This window comes from Pseudochaenichthys georgianus, chromosome 15, assembly GCF_902827115.2.
Source record: "Pseudochaenichthys georgianus chromosome 15, fPseGeo1.2, whole genome shotgun sequence".
NCBI lineage: Eukaryota > Metazoa > Chordata > Actinopteri > Perciformes > Channichthyidae > Pseudochaenichthys > Pseudochaenichthys georgianus.
In genome coordinates, this window is record NC_047517.1 from 9,334,277 (window position 1) to 9,355,367 (window position 21,091).

The 21,091-nt window shown below is 43.0% G+C and overlaps 1 protein-coding gene across 1 annotated transcript; it reads right to left on the reverse strand.

Annotated features, from left to right (window-relative positions):
* Positions 1 to 7,938: 7,938 nt before the first annotated feature.
* cyp1b1 (cytochrome P450, family 1, subfamily B, polypeptide 1) lies at positions 7,939 to 16,829 on the reverse strand. The gene is made up of 3 exons (XM_034099992.2): positions 16,550 to 16,829; positions 15,434 to 16,441; positions 7,939 to 9,027 (listed from the first exon to the last, which is right to left on the reverse strand). The coding sequence occupies exons 1-3, from the start codon at positions 16,564 to 16,566 to the stop codon at positions 8,412 to 8,414; spliced, it is 1,641 nt and encodes a 546-aa protein (XP_033955883.1). The 5' UTR covers positions 16,567 to 16,829; the 3' UTR covers positions 7,939 to 8,411.
* Positions 16,830 to 21,091: the final 4,262 nt, after the last annotated feature.

Genomic DNA, 21,091 nt, shown 5'->3' on the forward strand with positions numbered 1-21,091 from the left:
CGGCGGCGATGCAGGATACGAGTTTACAGATAGATTCACCTTAATCTGTTAATGCAGTCTTGACAGGTGTAAACTGTTGTGACACAGGATGCGTTTTAGGGCCATTCCATGTGATATTTCATCTTCCTCAGCAGAGTTTTATGTCAGCACGTACCCCATTATATTTCCATCATTTTGGAGAATATCAGATTTGTGTTTTTGTCCTTTTAAAGCAGCATCCTGTGATGCAAATGTCTGTTATAACTGGAGTCAATCTGCCACTGATTCAGGGAAATTACTCATTGTCAGCTCATTTGTGTTTGATGATCTGTCAACTCCTTAACTCAGCAACAAAAGGTTTTTGCTTCCGATTCATAGAAATTATTCTTGGCACGCTGCCACACGACTTTGTTGGCACTGCTTAGTTTTCACGTTCAATTTTGAGAAGTGGAGCATGGAGTGATCTAATCATCTACTGTCGTTTATCTGAATTTGTCACGCACTCTGAAAAGTTGTCTGGCTGCAAGCCGCTCTCTGATCGAGTACAGGATGTTCTGGCAGGGCGAGATAAAACGCTGTGCTGGGAAAAGGTTCTCCTAAATACTTCCTATTACGATTATTGTGTTATGTCACGTTTTGCAGGGTTGCCCACTCTCACGCATCTGGCGTGTGACACACGCTTTCACTCTCAATCTCACGCTCTCACGAATACCGAAGACTAGAAACGGTTTTGAAAACTGTTGTCACGTAGTGATTGTCTTCTCAATAGAACATCTTTGATAATGTCTTCTGGCCAATCAGAATAAAAAAAACGGCGTGGTGTTGTTGCAGGAAGTCCCGACGGAGAATACTTTTTCTGTAGTACATCTCTATATAGGCCTACATCGATACAACATTACGTGTTGATAATGAAATAAGAGCCCACGGTTTGATGATTGATAAGTGTGTGGGCTGTCTTTCATTTTAACACACAGAACAATGGGGGCTATCCACTCTTATACATAATGTAAAGTAATTCCACACAGCCTCTTCCCTCTTCTCTCTGTGAGGAAGCAGCAGGTTTCAGCTTTCAGAACAAAGTAACACAAAACTAAAATGGCATTAATTTTTTTTTAAATATGTCGTGGAGTAATATATTTATTATTTTTCTTCTCAAGAGAGTACCAGAATGTGTGCAGGGGTTGGGTTTTCAGCATGTCAACTCTTTCACCTGTGGGTAAATTGCAGGATTGGCTCCAGGTCGCCCTTTTTATTTACTACAAGACAAATGTGCCTTTTTGTTTCATACAGTTCAATTTGGATTGAGACAGGAAAATAATCTAAACCTCACGCGTGGCGTTTCACTGTCAAGGGGGCGATACAGCGTGTATGTAATTACATTGCAAATACTGACTTGAGCCCTGTATGGGTTAGCCCTACCATAGATTACCCAACAAAAATACTCCGGAGCCGATAAGTCAATGAATTGCTTATCGCGACAGGCACACAATAAAACAGTGGAAACAAACATGTGTTTGACTTTCATTAGTGAAGGAAACTGTGTGCCCTTTATAGTCTGTGTCCAATATTGTGTATTTGTATATATTGTATATCCTATATCAGGGGTCACCAACCGTTTTTAGGGTGAGGGCTACTTTAAAAAAATAAAACAAGTCGGGGCTACTTTTGCTCCTCTTTTTTTTGTTTTTTGCAGTGTATATATTTAGCACATTTTAACATTATTATATGCCGACCTTTAACCTTTGTGTGCTGTTTGGGTCTGTGGGACCCGTTTGCAGTGTTTACTAAAAGAAAATGTTTGCAATTTAATTAATTTAACCTGCTTTATTTGGGGGTTGATCTCACCTCCTCTAGGGGGGTCCTCACCGCCTCATGAGCATGCAGGGAAGATTTTTTTTTAAATGTTGAAGTGAAATGCATCAATCTGGTGCACTTTGAGCACAACATGAATTGATGGATACAGCTCTCAATACTCATATGAAAGGGAGCTGTATTTTCAATAATCCAAACATCTTTAGAATATGATCACAACCAATAACAAATCATTTAAACTTGTTTATTCTTATCTTATGTTATTAGCATTCTTTATTTTTCTTTATGCATATTTTACTAACCACTCCCCTTTTAAACAGTTTTTTTTACTGTCCTATAGTACACATTGGAATTATTTCTTACTTTATCTATATTAAATAGATAAAGGTGTGCTCTCCCTAGCTCTCTTTCTCTCCGTTTCTCTCTCCGTCTGTCTCTCTCTCTCCCTCCCTCCCTAGCTCGCTCACTCTCTCTCTCTGTCTCGCTCGCTCACAAAGGCTGTGTGCTCCTCCGTGGCGATGATGGCTTGCGTTAAAAAAATAAAATAAACATATTTGTAAAGTGGGGACACAAAGGTGATTTCGAAAAGTGCGGGGGACATGTCCCCAGTGGAAATTACGCCGTGCGTCAAGTACAATAAATATATAAGTTACAACACACAGAGTAAAACTCTGCCCCTCATGTGTTGTATATGCTGGCATGATAGGCTGTTCAATGGGGCTGATGTGTAGTGTAGATTCTGCCAGAAGGAAAATCAGCGGGGAGGTGCCACATTGGTTTTCTTCCCGACTGCAACGCTGGTCCCGCAAATCAAGCAAGAACGTGATTGGTCGATATTCATTGTGGGGGTGGGGGGAGGGGTGTTATAGAGTTGTAGTAAGTAGATAGAGTTCGCTATGATTTAGGTTTCGTTTATGCATAGGGTAGATTATTTTAATTACATTTCCTTTTTTGTTTTGTGTATTTTATACATTTTGGATTGCTTGGCGAGCTATTTTTAGAACATGCCCGGCGGGCGACTCACGTTGCCCCTGCGGGCGACTAAGTGCCCGCGGGCACCGTGTTGGCTACCCCTGTCCTATATGCTAAGGTCCCGCTACTAACACGATAGCAGTCATTTCGTGCGCATATGTGTAATTAAACCCATGATATCAAAATCTCACTCCAGCCAGGTACCCAAAGTTGGCAACCCTGCGTTTTGTATGTCTTGTTTTGGGTGTTTTGCTGTTCTCCCTGTCATGTTTTCTCCCTTGTATATTGTCTGGTCCTTCTTCCTGTGTTTTTTCCCCTGTCGTTAGTTTCCCTGGTGTGTCTAGTTGTCTGATTGTGTTCACCTGTGGCCCTTGTGTTTCTCCTCCCCTGTCCGGCTGTTTCTCGTCTTGTGATTACCCCTCCCTGTATTTAGTCTTGTCCCTTCCTGTGTTCAGTGTTGGTTCGTCTTTTGTTTGTGACTGAGTTCACCGGTGAATGTTCTGTTTTGTCCGAGTATTTTTTCGTTATCCTTGAAATAAAGGCATTTTCAGCGTTATCTGCATTTGGGTCCTGCTTGCGTCACCCACCGTAACAGAACCAACCAACCAAGAAATGGACCCAGCAGATGATCCATTTCAGGTGGAATTACAAAATGTTTCCTTTTATTTGGCTTGCTGCTATGATTGGTGGAAGGGAGCGTCCAGTGTTCTGCAGAAGGAAGCCGCTCTGGTAGAGGCGCACCGGTTGGCTATGGAGAAACCAGGCTTGGTGAAATTCTCTGGGTGTGATTTCCAGCCTGCTGACTACAAACGTCTCTGTGTGTTCCGTCCGGAGTCAACCCCTGCTTCTTCCCCATGTCCTGCTCCTGTCCAGGAGCCGTTCTCTGGAACTCGTCTGGCTTTTGGAGGTCCACGAAGCTTCCAAACGGCTCCTAAAAGAAGGAGTCGCAAGGCCAGGCTAGCAGCCCGAGCCCCAAGAGCCATGGTTCCGGCCCAAGTTCTGGCCCCAGCAGCCATGGCTACAGACCCAGTTCTGGCCCCGGCAGCCATGGTCCCGGCCCCAGCGGCCATGGTTCCAGACCCAGCTCTGGCCCCAGCTGCCATAGTCCCATCTCTAGTCCCATCTCTGGTCCATTCTCTAGTCTCTTCTCGAGTCCTAACTCAAGTCCCTTTTCTAGTCACTTCCATAGTCCCTCCTCAGGTCACTTCCATAGTCCCTTCTCCAGTCTCACCTCTAGTCACTTCTCAAGTACCAACTCTAGTCCCATCTCAAGTCCCTTCTCAAGTCCCTTCTCTAGTCCCTACTCAAGTCCTTCCTCAAGTCCTTCCTCAAGTCCTTACTCAAGTCCTTACTCAATTCCTTTCTCAAGTCCTTTCTCAAGTCCTTTCTCAAGTCCCTCCTCTAGTCCCATCTCTAGTCCCTTCTCCCTCCTTTAGTCACTTCTCAAGTCCCAACTCTAGTCCCATCTCAAGTTCCCTCTCGAGTCCCCTCTCCAGTTTCTTCTCAAGTTCCCTCTCCAGTTTCCTCTCAAGTCCCCTCTCAAGTCCCCTCTCAAGTCCCCTCTCGAGTCCCCTCTCGAGTTCCCTCTCAAGTAATCTCTCGAGTTCCCTCTCGAGTTACCTCTCGAGTCACCTCTCAAGTCCCCTCTCAAGTCCCCTCTCCAGTCCCCTCTCCAGTCCCTACTCGAGTTCCTACTCAAGTCCCAACTCGAGTCCTTACTGAAGTGCCAGCTCCATGTCCAGTCCCGTTGGAGGTCCCGCCGACTACTCTCCTGCCGGGGGTCCTGCCAATCCCATGTCCTGTCCCGTTGGGGGTCCCGCCGACTACTCTTCTGCCGGGGGTCCTGCCAATCCTATGTCCTGTTCCTCTGGGGGTCCCGCCGACAACTCTTCTGCCGGGGGTCCTGCCAACCCCTTGTCCTGTTCCGTTGGAGGCCCCGCCATCACCTGTCTCGCCGGGGGTCCTGCCAACTCCTGGTCCTCTTCCGTGGGGGATCCTGCCGAAGCCTGTCCCACCTGCTCCGGTTCCTGTTCGGCCAACACCGGGTCCTGCCCGGCCTCCGGAGCTGTCTGGTCTTCGCCCTCGAGCCCGGCCCCCTGAGAGCCGCGGTCTTCGCCCTCGAGCCCGGCCCCCTGAGAGCCGTGGTCTTCGCCCTCGAGCCCGGCCCCCTGAGAGCCGCGGTCTTCGCCCTCGAGTCCGGCCCCCTGAGTGCCGCGGTCTTCGCCCTCGGGCCTGGCCCCCTGACTCTTCCTGCCGTGATACTCACCCCCTAGGCCCCCTGACTCTTCTGCCGCTGCCATCGCCCTCATGCTCGGCCCTCTGAGTTCGCCCGCTGTGGCCTTCGCCCCACCATGGACTCTGCCTTGCCCCCGGGCCGTCTGCCCGAGACCCCCACCTTGGTCTCTGCCTTGCCCCCGGGCCGTCCGCCCGAGTCCCCCACCTTGGACTCTGCCTTGCCCCCGGGCCGTCCGCCCGAGTCCCCCTTCTCGGCTTCTGCCTTGCCCCCGGGCCGTCCGCCCGAGATCCCTTCCGGGTCCTCCGCTGTGCTCCTGGTCTGTCAGCCCAAAATCCCGTCCTCCTGACCCCCTCCACCCACCCTGGTGGCCTAGTGATGCGTTTCCTTGAAATAAAGGCATTTTCAGCGTTATCTGCATTTGGGTCCTGCTTGCTTCACCCACCATAACACTTCCCTTTTGTTTCCACCTGACCTTGCAACATGCCAGGACGCCGTTGCATTTTTTACCTTACAAGTTTACAGTGAACTGTAGCACTGACTGAATAATGTTGATTAGCAGGCTAATTGCTGTCAAATATTTTTGAACATAGTTGAAACGGGAATAGTTGGAATGCGTCATTTAAATTTGCAAATGTCACTTATGTTGACATAAAACAAAATCAGGAAACTACAAAAAGTGTTTTTTATTATGTGGCTGAACAATTTAACTGAGAATAACTTCAAGCAGTAACATTATGTATTTGTATAAATTGCTACTGTGAGCAGTATTAAATATCTTGTTGCAATTGTCATATTTCTAACCCTGTTAGGAATGGATTGACTTTAGGCCCCATCATGCTTTTTGGGGTTTTCCCTCTCCTGTTGGTGGTGTATAGGTTTTTGTGCATGTAAATGGTCTGGAAGGCACAAAGAAAAGCCTGAAACGCCTCCATTGAACACTTTGTTTACTGCTGTCTCATCGTGACATCACTATGTAACACCTGCGCCTTTATTAGCTAGCACAACATATTGGACGTGATAGTCTAAGGGGCGGCACATCTCTCAGCTCACAACAGTCTGAAAACTCTGGTTTCAGACAGAGACTGAAAAGAGGTGCTGCAGCACAGGCAGTATGAGAGAAATAAAGAGCTTTTTGAACATTAAAGCATGAAGACATGTCACAGTAGAGGCATTAAATAGAGGGCTAAACCAAGAAATTAGCATTATAGCGCCCCTTAAAGCAAATGGATATTTTTATCCATTATTTGGTGACAATATAACAGTTTTTTTTCACCAACATGTTACCTTCTCCTGCAGTGTACGACAAGGTACTGTTTGTTAATTATGGGCAACAACTGACAATTATTTCCATTATCAATGAATTGTTTGGTATTTAAAATTGTGTAAAAAATCTCCATCCCTGTTCTTCAAGTCCAAGGTGTAAACCCAAAGATATTCACTTCAATAATAGAACATCTCTATTTTAAAGAGGCTTGAAACAGTATTTCCTGACATTTGTATATGAAAAATTACTTTAACATGAATCAATTGTCAAAAACATTGTTATTTAATTGTACAAAATATAATTTCAACAGTCCTCACCCAGGCTAGTTCCTGTTAAACCGGCTTGATTAAGTTAACATTTGACCATGTGAGAAAAGGGAACATGAATGCTTTCTGATTTCACTCACTAAACTATGCCATTTGTCATTTCACAAATATAATGCTTGCACTAGAGGTAAGCAAGTGAAATGGCCATCAATAGATTTGTTATAATTTATCGGTGATTTCTTATATTTTATTATTTTAAGGGGTACAATAATCAGGACTTTAACACTTGCTTAATTCCATCTGCTATTTAAAAAAATAAAAGACATTTTTCCAAAAACAATGCTTGTGTCCACTGCTTACAGTCAGTGCGAGCAGCAAATAAAGGATAATAATAATAATCAGCCCCAACTCCCATGTATACAGCAGGAGGATTGATACATGAAGGTTACTGGCATCTTATGCATGGAGAATAAATGACGGGGGTTTTCCATACAGCAGCGTTCTAAACAACTTAAACAAAAACCTTTGTGAGTAACGAAAATAGAAGAGAAAAGACATAACACTGCTAATATTAATCTTTGTATACTTTGCATCTACAGCAGAACATATCAGATCACTCTCATCATTCAAATAGTATTGACAATTCAAAGGCGTTATTCCTGAGTAACTATTATAAGCTTTAAAACTGCATATGAAAAACTGTGTTCGTACTGTTTTTAAGTTCAAGGACTCATTCATCTTAGGTAGCATATAATGTGTAAGTTAAAAATCTCCAGTGTCAATGGTTTACCTTCAAATTAGAGCGAGTTTGAAAGAGGAAGAACTTTAAGATGTCGGCCAAATTTACATGAGGTGCACATTTGCTTTTAATACGAAAGCAAAAACGTATGACAACACTATGATGGTTTCTTTCAATCCTTTCACACTAAAGTCACAGAGCGTGTGTCGGAGCAGCTGATGTCTCCTGTTACCACGGTGATGACAGGTCTGAGGTCTTTAAGGCTGATCTCCAGCTGACTGCAGTCCTCCACCTCCACGAATCAAACAGAGATGCTAATTGCTAAGTTCTAACGCAGATTGTAAATGGCTGCTTGTGGCGTGTACACACTTCTGTCCTTGTGTCCTTGCACACCAATGCCACATCAGAATCCCCCCCTGGCACAATAATACTTTAGATGAGTCAGTGATAAGAATAAAGCCTGAGATTTCAGCTTATGGTTTCAGAAACATGAGCTATGGTTTACAAGTCTTTTGTGTTTCAGCCTTCATATGTTTTATATATTTGGTAACACTTTCTATGACACCCATGTCTATAAGGCATTGGAAACATATTCATTATGCGTTATGATCTGCTTATAGTACTGTGTAATCGTATGTCTTCCTTGTTATTCATTAAATGCTTTATCGTGTTAGAATTTGTACCGATACATCTTTATTTGTATTTTGTATTGTTATCTGTTTCTCGCTCATTTTCACTCAAAGGTGGGGTAGGTACATTTGGAGAAACCAGCTCGAGTGCGCTAGAATTTGAAAATACGTACAGCCGGAAAAAATCTGCCACTTCCTTACAGAGCCCCTCCTCCAACACACAGAGAAGGCTGACAGGCAGGTAGGCAATCCAGTTATTTTAGCCGGGCCGGCTCAGATGATTGGTCGTGCTTTTTAGAGTACCACGGCTTCCACAGATGACAATTTGTTATGGATTTTTTGTCAAAGCACTTAAGATATTCATTGCTATTGGGATGTTAAGAGCATTCCATGGAATATAACAAAAAGTGTCAAATCATTTTATTTTTATTTTATTCAAAAATGGAGCAACTGTTGCAAATCCCTGTTTGCCCCCATGTAAATAAGGTATTATGATTCTGATGCTGTAAACAGATTACAATACATTTTTACTTTTTTTTTCGGAGTCTGAATAAGCCTTGCCCGTGGGTTCCTGCATGGTGGCGGCCTCCAGCAGAGTCATATCTTCTCTCAGAGTCACAGCTATGAAGAAGGCGTGGGGCTTCAGAGTCAGCCCGTAGCTGTAGTCCAGTTTGACGGGCCGGGCGGGGTCCACGGTGATGTGGCACTGGTGGGAGATCAGCACAGTGAAGAGGAAGAGCTGCAGCTTGGCCAGCTCCTCTCCGATGCACCGCCTCTTCCCCAGCGAGAAGATGAGCACGCTGCTGGTCTGGTCCTTATTCAGGACCCCATCCTTCAGGAAGCGCTGGGGTTCAAAGGTCTCCGGGTGGGACCACAGCTCCGGGTCGTGGTTAATGGACCACTGGTTGATGAAGACCACGGTGTTCTTTGGTATGGTGTAGCCCATGATGGAGGTGTCCGTGGTGGTGGAGTGGGGGATGGTGAGCGGCACGAAGCTGGTGAAGCGCATCACCTCGTAGATGAAGGCCATGACGTAGGGCAGCTGGGGCTGGTCCTCGATGGAGGGCAGCCGGCTGCGGTCCACCACCCGGTCCACTTCCTGCCGCAGACGCACCTGCATCTCAGGGTACCTGCAGTCACAGGGGAGAGCTGTGTTTAATGTGACATTCACAGTTATAGAGGGTTCACTCATAAAGGGCTGCAGGACTGAGTCTGAAAACCAGGGAATGGGTTTGGTTGGATGCTTAACTTAAATCATTTTTAGAAATATGTTTGGTAAGGGGGAGACCAAGGAAATGGTATGCCAAAGTTGTCCCTGGGTCTGAAACACACAGCAGAACTGAAGCAACAGTGCCAGGTGAGCAATGTGCGCGCCAGAGGGATAATAACGTTTAGTTGGATATAAAATATGTTAGGATATACCCCACTTGTGAATTTTGAAGCTTTTAAGTGTCTATCACAATGCCAACTAGTGGCTCAATGACATGTACACACGCAAACAAACAGACTTAAGTGTTGTGGTAGAGACATTTAGGTCATGTGACCATGTTTTTTTTTGCGTTTATTGCCTGCGTTTATTGTCCGATTGCATATATGCTAAAACAATCATAAAGGTAATGTTTATTTATGAAAGTTATACATCTGAACAATATGTGCAAGTGTCATAAACGTATGTTTGCCAAAGATCTTATTTTCTACAAAAAAATGTTGTGATGAAGGCAGTGGCGGTTTTACGGGGTGGCACGGGGTGGCAGCTGCCACCTCAGAAAAATGCCTTGCCACCCCAGCTTTGTTTTGAAAGAAAAGTTGTGGCTCATCGGACATTTATGAGAGAAAATCTCTAATGTCCGAGTGCAAGTGAATGCAGCACAAGACGCGAGACTTGTAACCCCTCCCCCCCTGGCGCGAGTTTGGAAATATGATTGGCAGCGATTTCCTTTGAACGGGGGGACAGCGCAAAATGAGAAGCATTTCAATTCGGATCCAAGTAGATGGAAGGAATGAGGTATTTGCGGTCAGGGTATGGCTGGGGTAGGCTACAACCATACCAAGAAATGGCTTCGCCCCACCTTAGCCCCACCATGAACAATGATGTTAAAGTAAGCAAAATAAAGTCCGCCAACTCGCGCGGAGTAAATTGCACAGACAGCAGTTAGTAGGGATTGATTTCAGTAGCCACTTGACTGGAAATACCGAAGGCTAGAAACTAGTGGTGCACGATAATTATCGGTCCGATATTAGGAATTATGACGTCATCTCGATAAACCCGATAAAAGTATTAATAGCCCCGATAATATACAATTTATTTTTTGGGTAAAAAAAAAGAAAAAAAATACTCCGGTGTGGGTGGATTGGGATGAGGGGCGCTTGTTTTTCACTCGGCTCCTCCCGTTTTGCCAGTACTGTGGTATTAGTGGTTTAGGAAGAGGGAAGTTTTTCACAAATCCAGCGCTCCCTAACTCATGCCTGGCTGTGACGTAAATGGTGTGCGGCCGTGAAGCCAGGCCCAGGACAGTAAACAAACATGTCGTCGGTAGTATGGGACTATTTCAAAGTTTCAGAGTTAGATAGTTCCCTTGCTATTTGTATTAACAAATGCAATGCAGAAGTTCCAGGAGGAGGGAAGAAGGCAACGAGCTATAATACTTCCAACCTGATTAGTCACCTGAAACATCGCCATCGCTACGATGGTGTGTTAAAAGCGTACGAAGACGCCTGCGCTGCTAAACTAGCGGCGAATCCAAAGCCAGCTGCAAAGGCACCGGGGCTTTTACCAATCAACGAGGCTTTTGAAAAAGGCAAGAACTTTATTTGGGAAAATAAATATGGTCACTTTGAAGAGTAAAAACTGTTCTTGGCTTTGTTTTGTTCATAGTAGTAATGCTCATGTCATTTGCTCACTACCACTACGGCGGCGGCTCGTGGAGTACTTCGTGACCACAGAGTGTGAACGTTGTGATCAGCTGTTTTAGCGCAGTTCTCCAGTGAAGGGGGGGGGAGTCTCCCTCTGCAGCCGGTTGGCGTAGTTTTGGCACAAGTCCGTTGTACAGACCGACGTTAACAGCAGCCCTGTCTGTGCACACGGAGACCGACTCTGTCGTCCGGTGATCTAACCGCCTTCTGGAAAAGCTTCACAAGTACGTCGGTACGCAAATGCACTTTGTGACACAAGTGACGGTACGCATTTCAGATTACGCACATAACCTGCGTACCAGTTATGTGCACCCCTGTACTACAGCAAAAGTATTCTCCGTCGGGACTTCCTGCAACAACACCACGCCGTTATCAAAGATGTTATATTGAGAAGACGATCACTATGTGACAAAAGTTTTCAAAACCGTGGCTACTGAAATCAATCTGACTAACTGCTGTCTGTGCAATTTACTCCGCGCGAGTTGGCAGACTTTATTTTGCTTACTTTAACATCATTTTTCATGGTGGGGCTAAGCCATTTATTGGTATGGGTGTAGCCTACCCCAGCCATACCCTGGCGCTGCCACTGGTGGCACGTATGGGGCGGGCCATTCTGCACATGCGTTAAATGCGTTAAATATTTTAACGCAATTAATTCAAAAAATTAATTACCGCCGTTAACGCGATAATTTTGACAGCACTAATATATATATATTATATTTAGTGCGAATGCTGTTTACAGCATTCCACTATAGTGCTTCAAATCTTTATTCCGCTTAAACGTATTATTTCAGCCAATACTTTGGCACTCCATAACTTCAGCTTATTTTCAGCTACAGAAACCATTCAAATATTAAACTATTCAGCCTGTTCAGAAATCGATGGGAAACCTTCAACTTTTTAAAAATATTTCATAGTTTTTGAAATATTCAGCTTTTTAAACTCTTTTTTTAACATTGAAGTCAATGGGAGATGCCTTCAAATCCACTTTTCCTACACTTTGCGCCAAATGCATCTGCTTCCACATAATTTCAGCCAGACACTTCATTCCAACTTTCAAATGATCACAATACTTTCAGCTATAAAACTTGTATAAAAGAATTTTGATATCTTTTAAACTTTTTGAGATATTGGAATTAGTTTGGAGCTTAGCAGAGAGGCCTTTTTCAGATTTTAACATTAGATGGAGCAGCTCGTTAAGTCTAGTGCTTTGATCTCAAAACAGAGTGCAGGACAGCTCGAAATTCTCCCCCAAAAATGTTTTAAACTTGCCATAATTCCCAAACCCTACACTGCTCAGACATATTTGTTCATGTAAAACGTAGGAAAACCTCTCCTAGGTTGAGAAATAAAACGTTCAACATTCCTCCATTGAAGCCCATTGTAATTTCAGGCAGATATTTCCTCACGGTAGCAGCCGCACACCTTTAGTTAAACTGCCAAAAAGGCCACATTATTAACCCGAAACTACACAAAAATTAAACTTCAGATACTCAACTTCCTTGACATGCTTCACGTTTTGAAATGTAACAGATACCTGTTACGGTTCTTCCACAAAACGTTCACATGTAAGAGGTTTATCTCTCATTCAGAACAATGGAAACCTGTGATCTCAACAGAGCTCGTTAGCTCAACTATAAACACCTGTGTAATGGAACACGATGATGTCATCACTCCAACTGACATGCAGCAGACTTCAACAGTCCAGCTGTGAAGACATCTTCGGGACAGTTTTGAGATGTCTTCAAATGCCGTTGCCATGGCAACACAATGCTCGCCTTGAAACACGGTTTTCTCATAGCTTCAGTGAAAATACTCCAAACAGCCCAGAACTTCACAGGTTTGATAACGATGCAGCCATCAATGCATCTAAGCGTAGTATGGGGTGTCATCAAATGTCGTTGCCATGGCGACAGACCACTTGCCATGAAACACGATGAGGCTGTAAGTCCAATGGACACGGTCCAATCGTCCCCCAATCTTCATTTGTATATCACCGGTCCATGCCTCAAGAGCTCTACGGCAAATCTGAGATCTCACCATATGCCGTTTCCATGGAAACACATCCCTCGCCATAAAACATGATGTCGCTATAAGTCCAATGGACACGGTCCAATCGTCCCCCAATCTTCACTTGTATATCACCGGTCCATGCCTCAACAGCTCTACGCCAAATCTGAGATCTCACCATATGCCGTTTCCATGGAAATGCATCCCTCGCCATAAAATATGATGTCACTATAACTCCTATGCAAATGTTCAAAGAGTGCTCAAACTTCACATGTGTGCTAACAGTCCAGCCGTGAAGACATCTACGTGACAGTTTTGAGATTTCTTCAAATGCCGTTGCCACGGCAACACAATGCTCACCATGAAACACGGTTTTCTCATAACTTCAGTGAAAATACTCGAAATGGCCCAAAACTTCACACGTTTGGTAACAATGCAGCCATCAACACATCTAAGAGTATTATGGGATGTCATCAAATGCCATTGCCATGGCGACAGATCATGCACCATCAAGTTAGTTCAAAAGTTTCCCAAGCCTTTTTGCTTTCTTTTCTCATCTTAATACAAATTCATTCACTACTACTTACATATGATATTTAACTCCTTCAGCCTATTTTCAGCTGCAGAACCCATTCAACTATTACATTATTCAGCTATTTCAGGACATCCAGGCTATACATGTTGTTGTTTATACCTTTTTTAAAACCTTTCTTTTAAATATTAAGCTTTTTCTGCATTTGTTTAGCTAAAAGCAACTACCATTCAGCTAATAACATATTCAGCTTTTTCTGCATTTTCAGCTAAATTCAGCCATAAATGTTCACAGTTTACAGCATTCGCATGCATTTTCTGCAGGAAATGCATTGTCTAGTATTATCAGTTATCGGTATCGGTCTTGAGAAGCAGGAAGTTATCGGTATCGGTATCGGTTTCAAAAAACCAATATCGTGCATCCTAGAAACGGTTTTGAAGACTTTTGTCACGTAGTGATTGTCTTCTCAATAGAACATCTTCGATAATGTCTTCTGGCCAATCAGAATCACGATAACGGCGTGGTGTTGTTGCAGGAAGTCCCGACGGAGAATACGTTTGCTATATTGTTTGTAGTACATCTCTATATACATCGATACAACATTACGTGTTGATAGAAATCAACACGTAATGAAATAAGACCCCACGGTTTGATGATTGATAGGTGTGTGGGCTGTCTTTCTTTTTGACACACAGAACAATGGCGGCTATCCACCCTTATCCACAATGTAAAGTCATTCACACAGCCTATTTCCTCTTCTCTCTGTGAGGAGCAGCAGATTCAGCTTTCAGAACAAAGTAACAAAAAACTAAAATGGCATTCATTTTTTTAAATATGTCGTGGAGTAATAGATTTATTTATTTTTCTTCTCAAGAGAGTACCAGAATGTGTATTTTATGTTAGTATTTTAAAAAATCTCCTGGGGGAGAATCCTCCCAGACCCCCCTGCAGGTGTTGGGTTTTCAGCATCTCAACTCTTTCACTTGTGGGGAAATTGCAGGATTGGCTCCAGGTCGCCCTTTTTATTTACTACAAGACAAATGTGCCTTTTTATTTCATATAGTTCAATTTGGATTGAGACAGGGAAATAATCTAAACCTCACGCGTGGCGTTTCACTGTCAAGGGGAGCGTGTATGTAATTACATTGCAAATACTGACTTGAGCCCCATCACTGTGGGCTAGCCCTACCAAAGATTATCCAACACAAATACTCTGGCGCCGCCACTGTTTGCAGTCTACAATGACAGAGAAGAGCCTGTCAAGTTTGGCTGTACTCAGCATTGAATCAAAATGTACCATAGCTTTAAATCTTAATAAGTTTGTGAGGCGTTTTGCTGATCAAGATGGTAATTGCCACATTCAGCTGTCATAGGCATGCCAACTTGATGCTCTGCTCACGGATGAGTCGATGAGAATAATAAACCTTTTAGAATATTTTAGAGTGGCCTTTTATTGTGGCCAGCCTAAGGCACACCTGTGCAGTAATCATGCCGTCTAATCAGCATCTTGATATGCCACACCTGTGAGGTGAGATGGATTATCTCGGCAAAGGAGAAGTGCTCACTATCACACATTTTTTCAGATTTGTGAACAATATTTGAGAGAAATGGTTATTTTGTGTATATCGAAAATGTTTTAGATCTTTGAGTTCATCTCATGAAAAATGGGAGCAAAAACAAAAGTGTTGCATTTATATTTTTGTTCAGTGTATTTATATTTAAGGCTTTACTGATGTGCCACAATAATGTCACCTATGTTATTGAGGTAAAATATCAATATTGTGGCTTTCCAAGTTAACATTAATTGATATGACTGCGATTAAATCAGCATATATTTCTTTCAGGGGATGCCACCCCTCAAAAATTCTCCTGCCACCCTCTTGCCACCCCATGAATATTTTTCTAGATCCGCCCCTGGATGAAGGTGATGCTACATTTTGGTTTTGCCGACAAAAACACATCATTGCTAGCACTCTTTAATTCATTGAAATGTAATTGACATTTAGTAACCAAGGAGAATGTCACCTAAAAGTTCACAACCTTAATATTATCTATAGCCTATGATAATAAAGAGTGCTTACTTGACCAGAATGAGGATGATCCACTGCAGTGCCGTTGACAAAGTGTCTTGACTCGCCCCAAAAATATCCCCCAGAGTGGAGGGCACGTAGTCCTTCCCGCCGGATAAGACCCTTGATTTTTCTCTTATCTGCTCCATCGCCACAATAAAGGCATCCGTCATGTCCCTGATGGTGCTCGACTGGATGGTTTTCCGGTGCTCGATAACTTTGTCTCCGATGAACCTGTTAAACTCCAGGTTGAGCTCCTTGAAGTTATCAAACATGGTTTTGATGGGGTTGGGGAAGTACTGCAGCCAGGGCATCACGTCCACGATGCTGCCGGCCCCCACGGTCTCGGTAAACTGGTCGTTCCTGCCCACCACCTGCTGGAACTCCTCGTCATCGTGAGAGTACCTCTTCCCGAAGCACACCGCGCTCATGATGTTGGCCGTGCACACCACCAGGTTGTTCAGGGGCTGGAAGTACTGCAGCTCCTGTGTCTTTTTCACAAACAGCTGCAGCAGCACTTTGAACTCGCACAGGACGTGGTGCTTAAAAATCCTTTTGGTGTCTGGGTTCCCCGTGGAGAACATGCGCACGGTGGACTGAGCCACCCTGCGGTGCACCTTCCACCAGTCCGTGATGGTGTTGAACGCCAGGCTGTCCCCGTTGGAGATGTACTGGAAGGAGGTGAAGTCCGGTCTTCCAGCAAAGTCGAATCCCTGCTTCACCAGCGCCTGCCTGATAGAGTCCCCGTTCAGCACCACCACCGCGCGAGAGCCCAGTTTGATCTGGAACACGTTGCCGTATTTCTCCGCCATCCGCGCAAAGTACAGGTGCGGGGCTTTGCCTAGCTGCGGAGCGTTCCCGATGACCGGCCAGGCGAAAGGGCCGGGGGGGGCAGGGGCCGAGGGCTGCCGGAGCCAGCGCCACAGGTGGAGGGAGAACAGCAGGGTTAGACACCCCACCAGCAGGGCTCGTGCATTCACCGGGTTAATCCCCTCCAAAGTAAAATCCATTTTTGGGGTCCTGCAGGACAATATGATAAAAGCACATTTATTTAACAATTGAAATAGGATGGGCCAATTTATATGTAAACAAATATGACATTCTGCTGAATCAGGAGGTGATACCTACTTATGTCCTTGGCTCATCGAAAAAACATCGGATGTTTCCAGAATATTAAACGTGTTTCCCTGAAGGGGGAAACTACATTTTCAACCTCAGAATATTTTCTAATTATACTGAAAACAATCCAAAGCACAGACTGAGCCTGCAGCACATCCACGGTGTGTGCGAGAGTGTGTGTCCGCAGCCTGTCCATGCTGTGAAAACCTGCCGCGCAGTGAAGTCATTTATCCGCAAACAGCGCAGCATCACGGCCCCTCCGTGCTTTGTTACTGTGGGCAGGTTTGTTGCAAAGGGTGTCACCCCAACCTCCTCCCATCACCTCCTCCCATCACCTCCTCCTCCTCCACCCACCCACCTCTCTCTTTTTCTCTCTCCCTCTCTCTCCCTCTCTCTCTCTCCCTCTCTCTCCATCTCTCTCTCTCTCTCTCTCTCTCTCTCTCTCTCTCAATTCAATTCAAAGTGGCTTTATTGGCATGCAAGTTAAACGAAACAATGTTTTCAAAGCATCAACATATAAAATAATTAACAACATTAACAAACATTTCAAATGTTTACATATTATTGATATATACATACAATGATACAATTACACTTCAACCAGGGCTGCCAACACTCACGCATTGAGCGTGAGAGTCACGCAATTAACCCATATCTCACGTACTCACGCCACACTTGCCTTTCCTCACGCTAAATTTTCGTCCAAAATAAATGTATATAAATATAAAAATATAGTGAAGGAACACCGAGCGGTCTACGAAATGAGACGGTCTTCTGGCTTAGTTCAGTACAGTTGGAACGATATTGGGAGATTCTGATTTCACGGATCAATAACTCATGAACAAAACGTTATTCAGACACAGATGACGTCTCCTAAGTACAGTGGTAAGGTTGACAACGAACTACAATCACATTTTGATTTAAAAAAAAAAAGCCAATACGCGCCGTCCTCCGAGCTGGACACATTACATTGGTCTCTATCCGCAGCCGGAGAAGAAACGAGTGCTCAGGGACCGTCTGCAAAGTGCAACTCCGAAAAAAGAGAATACAATCATATTCAATCACTACACACATCAATAGTCTCCTGTGTGTCATACTACAGCAAGGAGTTTCTTCAATAAATATGGCATCATCTTCAATAACTTTACTATGTTATATTTGATTATGTATGTGCAATAGGGAAAGTTCTGTACCTGTATGTTTGTTTCTTTGCCATGTGATATGTGATCTCTGTTCTGTAGGCCTATGACTGATTGACCTGAATGTTTTATGTGTATTATCTCGATGCCCAAGACAAATTTCTCCTAAGGGAGACAATAAAGCTCTATCTTATCTTATCTTATTATACAGTATATTTCTACCAAACTCACTATTTGCATTGCTGTTGTTGTTAGCATCTGGTTAGCTTAACGGATATTAAAAGCTGTTTCTAAAACAAGGAAAGGGAGAGCTCTGTCCTTTCAGATTGAGAGAGATAACTACAGCTCAGTGAGGTAAGGGACTCTCTGATTAGATAGTTAACTTTAGTCTAGTTATCTCAGTGGGTCTCAACGTTTTGGTCACCATTTATGAGAATAAATGAAAAACAGTTGAAATACTATATGACAGTAAAACAAGAATACAGTTTAAAAGGTGAGTGATTTGTAAAAATATCCATAAAGAAAAAGAAAATCTGTTTACCATAAATTCAAAGTGCACCAGGTTGATGCATTTAACTTCAATATTTAAAAAGAAAATCTTCCCGGGGGAGCATGCCCCGGACCCCCCCCCCCCCCCACACTTATAAAATAGCACTTTACCTCTGCTTACACCAATAAGCCATGTTATACTGTATGCTGTGAGCTGATTATCGAGCCTTCATTGTAAGAGTTGCGGGGTACACTGTGTATGTGCGTATTCCACTGTAGCGCCTGGTACATTAATAGGAAACCCTAGTTTGTACATGTTCAATACATTTGTAACACTGTACACATGAACGCTTATTTTTTCGGTTCACCACAAGAAAAATCTCACTCCAAGCTGAACTCAAATGTTGCCAGCCCTGCTTCAACACACGTGTGTGTGTGTGTGTGTGTGTGTGTGTGTGTGTGTGTGTGTGTGTGTGTGTGTGTGTGTGTGTGTGTGTGTGTGTGTGTGTGTGTGTGTGTGTGTGTGTGTGTGTGTGTGTGTGTGTGTGTGTGTGTGTGTGTGTGTGTGTCCCATTCACTGTCCCTCAGGTTGTGGCATGTGTATATATTATATTGGGCAGCAAGATGTGCCGTGTCTGCTGAAGTGCCCTTGAGCAAGGCCCCCAACCCCCAAATGCTCACTGGCGCCGGCTAGACTGGCTGCCTCCGCTCTGACCTCTCAACTGCATGTGCATGTGTGCATATAACTGTGTGTGTATTTGTATATGTATGTGAATGATGTAAAAAGTGTGTACTGTGTGTTGTATAAAAAAACGCATGTGTGTGTATGACAGAGTGGAAACTGAATGTCCCCCTCGGGGGATTAATAAAGGTTCTTCTTCTTCTTCTTCTTCTTCTTCTTCTTCTTCTTCTTCTTCTTCTTCTTCTTCTTCTTCTTCTTCTTCTTCTTCTTCTTCTTCTTCTTCTTCTTCTTCTTCTTCTTCTTCTTCTTCTTCTTCTTCTTCTTCTTCTTCTTCTTCTTCTTCTTCTTCTTCTTCTCTTCTTCTTCTTCTTCTTCTTCTTCTTCTTCTTCTTCTTCTTCTTCTTCTTCTTCTCCTCCTATAGAGTATGTTCAGTCTTGAGAGGTCATTAACCTTGAAATCTGGGATTACAGAGTTCAACTATACTTACAGTAAATGTTCCTTATTTCGTTGAATGTTTCACACTTTAGGAGGAAGTGCATCTCTGTCTCAGTGTCACCATGTCGTAGTGACCACATCTTTTCTTTTGGTTTCTCTCTCTCTCCGGCCCCCTCCATCGTCCCTGTTTTGTCTGACTGTGAACGGCGTTGTTTAAAGTAGGCTAGAGAAAGTTAACTGAAGGGATTCACTTTATTATTGTAAGAGAATAATAAAGTAGACATATTCAAGCGATATTTTATTTATGGTTTGTAAAAATTAAATAGCTTATTAATATTATTATTTGCTATTATTTTTAGTATCATTATTATTATTGTTGTGGTTGTTTTTGGAAGGAATTGTAATTATTGGTGGTTGTGGTGCATCACTTATGACATCATTTATTTGTTTTAAGAATTTTAATTATTATTATACACACATATTCTTGTTGTTGTTGGTGGTGGTGGTGTTGTTGTTGTTGTTGTTGTTGTTGTTGTTGTTGTTGTTGTTGTTGTTGGGGAATAACAACAATGTTATACCTTTTATACAGACATGTATAATATACTTTTATATATTGTTGTCATACAATTATTATCATATTTATTATAATAAAGTAAGAATGTCCAATGTGTGGACTGGAACTATTAACAGTTAAATCTCCTTGTTATTGCTTTTATCCTCATTAATGTTGTTGTTGTTCTTGGATGTCCTTGTCTTGGTGGTATATATGACATGTGCAGTAGTTCTTTTTACACAGACATGTATAATTAACAATGGTGGTTTCTAAAGCGTTATATCAACACGCAGAGTGCCGTGCTGTGATTCTGCAGAGAGCTGCAGTCAGGGGGAAGGTGCGCCGCAGCCCGAGGCGCACCGACACAAGTCAGAGGAGTTCAAAGTGTTTCAGATAAATGATACACCTCCAACCAACATAAACATCCACTTATGACTTCTGTTTGACGCAAGTCTGACGTTTTTACGCAGCGCAATTTAGCCTCATTCAAGATAGCCAATTAAAAAGTACATATTATTTTTCTCTAGACGTTTTCGGATTTTTACATTGCATTGCACACACAAGCCTCGTTGTGCCTCTATGATCTATTGTGTTGCTCCAAATGTGTGACAACAAATATAGCCTATAGATAAATAAAGGACTTAATCTTCGTTAAAAATGACAGAAAACAGTAACCCTCTCATCAGAGCAGCATTTGTATTACTCTTTCATATTAAGCAATTTGCTGATAGTGTTAATGTTGAATGAATAATTGTGGGTGCGCTTTCCCATCATGCCACAAGGAGGAGGCGAACCCCGCGTGCTCACTCATTAATTCCTCCGTAATTAATATATATTTTAAACATCAAACACATCTCAATTAATTCATTCTCATTCTGTGAAACACTGCTTTACGTTGCTTGAAAAAAAATGCACTTGCATAGTTCAATTAACCATACATTTTACAACTAAAAACTGAATTACAAGCTTTTTGGTTAATATACAAAAATAATGATGGTTACAATAAATTGTATTTTGATATGTATTTGTATGACGTTTTTTTTGTCTTTCTCTAATTTTCTGCAATTATTTCGGCCCCACGTGACATCGTTAATGTATTACAATGAAACTTGATTTTATTGTTTATTTTTAATCGGTATTTAAAAGCATTTATTATAACGTTATTTGTTATTTCGCTATAATAATTGAGGTATTGGACAAAAAACGAAACGATATACTTTGCTTACTCAGGGCTGTTTTCTTTTTTATAAGC

What these genes read in the sequence shown, in the direction of transcription:
- cyp1b1 (XM_034099992.2), bottom strand. An exon ending in ATCATCCTCATTCTGGTCAA is followed by an intron (nt 9,028 to 15,433) that starts GTAAGCACTCTT and finishes CTGTGACTGCAG; the next exon opens with GTACCCTGAGATGCAGGTGC.